This window comes from Petromyzon marinus, unplaced genomic scaffold (genome assembly GCF_048934315.1).
Source record: "Petromyzon marinus isolate PM22_M1 ecotype Great Lakes invasive population unplaced genomic scaffold, UKy_Petmar_22M1.pri1.0 PM_Scaffold_25, whole genome shotgun sequence".
Lineage (NCBI taxonomy): Eukaryota > Metazoa > Chordata > Hyperoartia > Petromyzontiformes > Petromyzontidae > Petromyzon > Petromyzon marinus.
The window spans coordinates 1,201,698-1,209,490 of record NW_027423224.1 but is presented as its reverse complement, the minus strand read 5'-3'; the positions used below and the strand labels follow the sequence as shown (position 1 = coordinate 1,209,490).

Below are 7,793 nucleotides of genomic sequence, written 5' to 3'. Positions count from 1 at the left end.
CTGCGCGGCCCCGCTGCCCATTGCAAGAATGGCGGGAAGCGGTCGCGGGGCCTACCGCGCGCCGCCTCTCGCGTGATTGGCTCGCTTCGCGTCACGTGGGGAAGGCGGAAGAAGAGTATGGGGGAGGAGCTGCGCGGTAAGGGGCGGGGCCGTGGAGTCACGTGGTGGGCAATGATTGCCAATAAGTGGGCAGGGATGGCTGTACGTCACATCCGGTGATATAGGACACGCCCCTTCGTGACGTGCCTCACACTTCCTTCCGTCCCGCGTGCCGTCAACACGAGCTCAGCATGGCGCTGTTGACCGTTGGCGTTCCGCTGTTGGCCATGCTTGGGATGGAGATCTTCATTTATCTTCGTTTTAAGCTTTCCATCTCATACTTTTACCGCGAGACCACGACGCTGCAAACGGAGAGGATGGGCCTGCAGAATGTGGAGCTCTGTCAGAAGAACAAGACCATGGAAGTGGAGAAAGATGGTAAGCTACCATTTTCTTTGGTTCTTTCGGTAAAGTCACGTAGAATGAGAATAAAATAATAAATTGATAAAATAAAATAACACAATAATATTCTCACGACGTTTCGGCCACAATACAAGCGGCCTTCATCAGGTGAAGGGGACGAGACTGTCTGGAGGACAGCGCTGGAGTGAGAAAGCCACGCTGAGATCGCGATCTTTAAGCTGTGTGAGAAGAAACAAAGCGCCTTGACAAAGGAATTAACATAATTTAGCATTGAAATGGCTGAGTGATTAGCTTGTGACTGGTCACAGAAAAGGCTATGTTACAGTTAAAGCATACACATCCGCAAAGGCACCCCTTGACAAAGGAATTAGCATAGAATTTAGCATTGAAATAGCTGAGTGATTAGCTTGTAACTGGTCACAGAAATAGCTATGTTAAAGTCAGAGCATATACATTCACCGAGGCACCTAGTACAAATCAAACAAGAGAATGTAGCATTGAAATAACTAGGCGAATTTAGCATTGAAATAACTGAGTGATTAGCTTGTGACTGGTCACAGAAATGGCTATGTTGAAGTTAAGGCCTACACATCTGAGCTAATCACAGTAACTGGGTATACAATACAACATATAATGAATACTATATACTGAACCAATAAAAAATACAAAAATTTAAATTACCTCAATGTTTTCAATAAACTCTATATTCTCCAATCAGCTAAGCTACCAACAATAAGTCGTTATATATCACAATGCTATATGGCGAAAAATGGGTGGATTCTTACCCTCAACTTTAGCACCACGGATAGCTACGGGTCCCGTTCAGACGGACGAGTTCATCGATGGTCGGAACAGAGGAGGGGGAGAGAGACAGCTGCGAGGCGCTGTTATACTCCATGTTGTAAACCATACCATTAACCACGGTTAAGCTATCCGTGTTGCTAAAGTTGAGGGTAAGAATCCACCCATTTTTCGCCATATAGCATTGTGATATATAACGACTTATTGTTGGTAGCTTAGCTGATTGGAGAATATAGAGTTTATTGATAACATTGAGGTAATTTATATTTTAGTATTTTTTTTGGTTCATGATATAGTATTCATTATATATTGTATTGTATACCCAGTTACAGTGAATAGCTCAGATGTGTAGGCCTTAACTTCAACAGCCATTTCTGTGACCAGTCACAAGCTAATCACTCAGTTATTTCAATGCTAAATTCGCCTAGTTCAATGCTAAATTCTCCTGTTTGATTTGTACTAGGTGCCTCGGTGAATGTATATGCTCTGACTTTAACATAGCTATTTCTGTGACCAGTTACAAGCTAATCATTCAGCTATTTCAATGCTAAATTCTATGCTAATTCCTTTGTCAAGGAGTGCCTCTGCGGATGTGTATACTTTAACTTAGCTATTTCAATGCTAAATTCTATGCTAATTCCTTTTTCAAGGGGTGCCTTTGCGGATGTGTATGCTTTAACTTTAATATAGCCTTTTCTGTGACCAGTCACAAGCTAATCACTCAGCCATTTCAATGCTAAATTAAATGCTAATTCCTTTGTCAGGCGCTTTGTTTCTTCTCACACAGCTTAAAGGTCGTGATCTCAGCGTGGCTTTCTCACTCCAGCGCTGTCCTCCAGACAGTCTCGTCCCCTTCACCTGATGAAGGCCGCTTGTGTTGTGGCCGAAACGTCGTGAGAATATTATTGTGTTATTTTATTTTATCAATTTATTATTTTATTCTCATTCTACGTGACTTTACCGAAAGAACCAAAGAAGATGAATCCTTGCAGTCACGAAAACTTTAAATCGAAATTTAAGCTACCATTCTTAGATGTTCTGTTTGAGAGGAGACCTGATGGCTCATTGGGGCATTCTGTCTACAGGTAACCCACCCACACAGATTCCTACTTGAAACCTGATTCCCACCACCACCCAGCCCAAAAGAATTCTCTCATCAAAACTTCATACCATAGGGCTCATTGCATTTCGGACCAACACCACCTGACCAGTGAATTAAAACATGTGCACCTCTCCCTCAAAAGGAATGGTTACTCTGACCGTACCATCTGCCAAGCTGTTTCTCCCTCCATACAGAAACAACCACTTGATACTCCGGCCAAAACCATCACACTACCATATATAGCAGGCGTTACTAAAAAGATTTCAAAAATTCTAAACAAACACAAGATCCAGGTCCGGTTCAATACAGTACACAAAATTCGTGATCTGATCCCATCCGTGAAGGATGGCATTCCTGACTTACAGTACCCCGGGGTTTACAAATTGAGTTGTACCTGCGGTGATTGCTATATCGGGGAGACAAAGCGACATGTCTCTGACCGAATTCGCGAGCACAAATCAGATTTGGAACACAGCAAAACGAATTCTTTGCTGATCACTGTTACAACCATGTGGGTGATCACGATATAATTTTCTCCGATACCAAGGTTCTTTGCAAACCCACGGGTTTTTATCAGAGATTTGTTCACGAGGCAATTCAGATCTACAAACACAGACACAATTTCAACCGAGAAGTTGGTTTCAAATTAAGCAACCATTGGAAAGATGTTCTAAATCGAACTAAACATAAACTAATTTCTGTGGTACAGTATATTTTTCAAGTAGTGGTACCCCAAACTTTCGCAGCTCTCAGCTCCCCCCCCCTCCCGCTCCTGGCCCCTCCCCCTCGTCCCTCCTGGCCCCTCCCCCTCGTCCCTCCTGGCCCCTCCCCCTCGTCCCTCCTCCCGACTCGCGACGTGGAGTGAACTCGCCCCCGCCCCCCGCGCCCCACCCTGAGCGGCCCCGCCGCCCATTGCAAGAATGGCGGGAAGCGGACGCGGGGCCGACCGCGCGCCGCCTCTCGCGTGATTGGCTCGCGTCACGTGGGGAAGGCGGAAGAAGAGTATGGGGGAGGAGCTGTGTGGTTAGGGGCAGGGCAGTGGAGTCACGTGGTGGGCAATGATTGACAATAAGTGGGCAGAGATGGCTGTTACGTCATAGTGTACGTCACATCCGGTAATGACGTCACGATAAATAACACGCCCCTTCGTGACGTGTCTCACACTTGCTTCTGTCCCGCGTGCCGTCAACTCGAACTGAGCATGGTGCTGCTGATCGTTGGCGTTCTGGTCTTGGCCATGCTTGGGATGGGGATCTTCATATATCTTCTTTTTACGCTTTCCATTTCAGACTTTGACCATGAGACCACGACGCTGTCTACGGAGAGGATGGGCCTGCAGAATGTGGAGCTCTGTCAGAAGAGCAAGATGCTCCGTCTGGAGCTACAGCATCAGCTGGAGGAGTTCATGGAGAACCGAGAGACTCTCCAGAGAGAGATCAGGTGCCTGGTTCAACAGCTTAAAGAGCGCCAGTTGGAGCTGGAGCCCACGAGAGTGCCTTGCAAGGAGAGCAAGTCTCTGCATGCGGATTTTCTCCGAGACTGCAATGCAGCACAGCGGCAAATGTCGCTGCGCTGTGAAAACGAAGATCTCCGGAGGTCGCTGCACGCCCACCTGAGGAAGTTGAACTTCCTGAATCCGCAGAGAGGGCAGGAACAGTTTAGGCTGCGCGGGAAGCTGGTGCGTCACGAGGACATGTGGCATGGGGAAAAGAGGCTGCAAGAAGAGAACCTGCATCTCCGTAGCCAGCTGAAAGAGCTAATATGGACCGTGTCTCAAATGTACAATGATGCCACCACCACCGACGCCACTTCCACCGCCGCTGCCACAGCTTCCACCACCGCAACCGTTTCCACCACCACTTCTGCCACCACCACCAAGCCCAAGAAGATGAAGAGATTTAGCCATTGGTTCCGAAAATTGCTGAAGCGCAAGTCGGCCATTTAAAAATATTGGGGAAATTGTGAAAATGACACCACCCTAATTAAAACATTACTCAGAAAGACAAACATACCCCATAGAACATCAACAAAGTCATATATAAGACAAAATATCGTACATTTGCATGCAACACTCTAATAAATACTGTATTGTGAGCAAAACATAAAGTTACTTAAATGGAAAAAAAATCTGTTATTGTCACTTACCTTTAGTCCGGATGCCGGTCTGCTTGTCGGGAGGGGGGCGTAATGAGTCCCTGCACACACGGGGGCGGTGGGAGGGGGGTGAACGTCCATACACACACACAACAGCGACAATCATCCGCTGTATAGCCTTACCAGAATGTTGGGGCAAGCGCCTATGAAGCTCTGAATGGCACACGGGGTGAATGGCCAGCACCCTGCCCGGCTGCCTCTCTTTATCTCTCCATACACGAGACTCACAGGCGTGCATGCGTCCGTGCACACACGCACAACAACAACGCAACAACCGTCGTTCACCCCTAAGTGGCGGTGACATCACCACAGCACTTGTGCCATGCTCGGTGCATTTTGAGGCCACGTGAAGTGTCGAAGGCTGGCTGGCAGGAGGTCATGTAATAGACGCAGGTGCCATGGATTGACTTAGGAAGATGATGGGCAGATGCAACAGCCGTGCTCCCCACTGTGCCAACTTTATTTGTGTCAGTTGTTTGGCGCTCTGCTCGTTGTTTTGAGCCTCGCTCCTCTGCCCTATGCTGTTGCTGGAGGGCAACTGCCTCCACTTCCCCAGCAGCACCTTTCATGAACCTCCTCCACAGAAGCCGATCATGACACTGCTGATACCAGTCATCAATAAGTCCAATCAGCTCCACATCCTTCTGCACCACATCAGTCCATCTCTTCTCTATTCTGTACCACGCCCATTTAGCACCATCTATCCAGCCAAATTGAAGCTGCTTGGGGATGCCGTGACTGCATACGGACTGCATGACACAACGCAGCCTCGCTTGCTGGAGGAGCCCACAGATGGGCATTTGTCCAGATATTCTAGGAATCTGTGAGCTTACAAAGTCCAGTCTGGTTAAACCCTGAATAGATCGTGGGCAAGCTAACCTTAATGTTCCTTTCGAGAGAGATAAAGGAGAGTATAACTGTGGCCGAGAAGACATGGAGATTTTTATGGAGTGACATGCCAGGTAGCTTCCACACTGTGTTGAGCAGCTGATGAAAATATAATGCTGCTCGAATTATTTTAAATGAGACCTCGGCTCCCAAAACGGAGTTGATCATCAGCACACTGCCCACTCCACTCTCTCCTCAGGTGCCCCAAATACATGAGGAATTGAGGAAGGGAGCATTTTTATGATGTCAAATACCCAGGGAGGTGATTTGTTTTCGTGGGGCTGATGGTAACGGCCCATATTTTAGTAGCATGCTTCATGTTTAGCTGTAGTGTCTCCAACTTCTCCTCAGAGTGGGCAGTAATCACCAGATCATCCGCATTCATAATATGGTTTAACAATAGAGAGCCATACCATGACCGGCTCAGGCATCGATCAGCCTCCCATTATATCTATACCAGATAAATTCTACTGGTACATCCATGGAAATCGTCTCAAACAACGTAGTCAAAGAAAATGTTCAGTCGTGTAGGGGCCAGAGGACATCCATGTCGCACATTACTCACACATTCTATCATCCCTTAGCTCCATTACGTCGATTTCCCATGAAACAGCAGTTGTCTTTATATTGTTTATATATGCTTTATCGAAAGAAGAAAATAGTATATTTGCTTTAATTACTGTAACTCTGTGTTTTATTTAGCTTTGGTAATTTGGGTGATCCAGGTCTCTCTTGCAAATGAGACTCATCATGGTCGCTTTAGTTCTCGCCTTGCTCAACTCAATAAACTGGTACTCACTCACTCCATTATGAACTCACCCACTTCCTTAAATCTATGACTCACGTAAATACTCCCTCTCTCTCCTCATGAGTCATATATTTACCTGATCACACAATCACCCGATCATTCACTGTGTCAACCTCACTCACGCACTTTTTCATGCTCTCAAGAATGACCCACCCATTCTATCACTACATTAATCACCATCCCCTTCCCTCATTGACCCACTGGTAAAATTAAAATACTCGACAGCAACAACACGTGAGATTGTACTCAGGCTTACACTCACATGTGTAAAGAAGCTCCTTTGCAGGTTCCATTTGATAGATGATTTATTTCAAGATAACGTATTTACAACGCAAGAGTACGACTCACACGAACCTTCCCCCGTACAGTAACCTGTACCTGTTTCAACCCATCTCCACTGCCCCCACTATAAACTTTGCCATCCAAGAGAAGTGAAGTAGAAGACAATAGAGTCTGCTGAGAGAATCTACCGGGGAAAACTGCTGGAAGTTACCAGGGCGTGGCCGTGCGGGTATATAAGGGGGAGCGTGGCCCACAAATGGGGTGATGCCTTGGGGACTGAAGAACAACTGCAGGTGGACGACATCGGGGCCGACTGTTGGAAATCAACATGGTGGAAACCATCAAGAAAGACTGTTCGAGATTAATCTACTCTATTAGAAACCACCGGGACTGCAGATAGTCATAGCCTTGTGCAACGTATGAGTCGTACTCTCACCTTGTAAATATGTTATCGTCGGGAATAAATAATCTAGAAAATTAAACCTGCGAAGGAGCTTCTTTACACAAGTAAGAATGCAGGACATGCTTTATCAGCAGGCTGTTGTTTTTGTCTACAACAGACCTATGCACACGATCTTGAAAATGGCATTTGATTAGGATTGTCACCTTCAACCCATTCTGAAATCGTCCAACTACCAAAACCCTTGTCTGCATTATACCTGAAACTTGACCAACGTGGCAATGTTATTTTCTCATTTTATTGACAGTAAACAAAAAACATGGCATAGTTTTTTTTAATTTCCCTGTTAACTTGTACATACGAGTGGAACGGTGTCACAATGGTTTGTGCATTGCACTATGAATCAGGCCACTTGAGTTTGATTCTCGGTTATAGTTAACATCAAACAAACTGGCCATGAGCCTTTTCGTTATCAACCCACGTTGAGAAGCATGATGGCGTATGGTGAAACAATCTCCATGACTGATCCAGTATGGGAAGACTTCACCCATGACAATGGTTATACATTTATTATTGTTTTTGTTGTATATTACCACCAAAGGAGTAACTTCATACCTGTTAGCCAGCCTATATATACTCATAGATAAACTTTCGCCTAAACACCACCATTGGGATGAAGCTGACTTGGTATCTTCCATACTCTTTGGTTCTTTCGGTAAAGTCACGTAGGTATAAAATAAAATAAATCACGACGTTTCGGGTGCAACACAAGCGTCCGTCATGAGATGGCAAAGCATGATCTGCTGTTGAGGCAGAATGTTTAAAAGAGTTTGAAATGGGTGTAGCCAAAGGGCCATAAATAAGTGGGCGGGGCCAGTGATGTTAATGTGAGAAAT

At 45.9% G+C, this 7,793-nt stretch overlaps 1 protein-coding gene across 1 annotated transcript; it reads left to right on the top strand.

Moving 5' to 3' along the window:
- Positions 1–229: 229 nt before the first annotated feature.
- LOC142923026 (uncharacterized) lies at positions 230–6,979 on the top strand. Its single transcript, XM_076063958.1, has 2 exons — positions 230–477; positions 3,655–6,979. Exons 1-2 carry the CDS (start codon positions 291–293, stop codon positions 4,308–4,310), a joined length of 843 nt encoding a protein of 280 aa, XP_075920073.1. The 5' UTR covers positions 230–290; the 3' UTR covers positions 4,311–6,979.
- The last annotated feature ends 814 nt before the right edge of the window (positions 6,980–7,793 follow it).

Coding starts and splice junctions, on each gene's coding strand:
- LOC142923026 (XM_076063958.1), top strand. CDS start 291: ATGGCGCTGTTGACCGTTGGCGTTCCGCTGTTGGCCATGCTTGGGATG. Junction 478..3,654: donor CATGGAAGTGGAGAAAGATG/GTAAGCTACCAT, acceptor TTTCCATTTCAG/ACTTTGACCATGAGACCACG.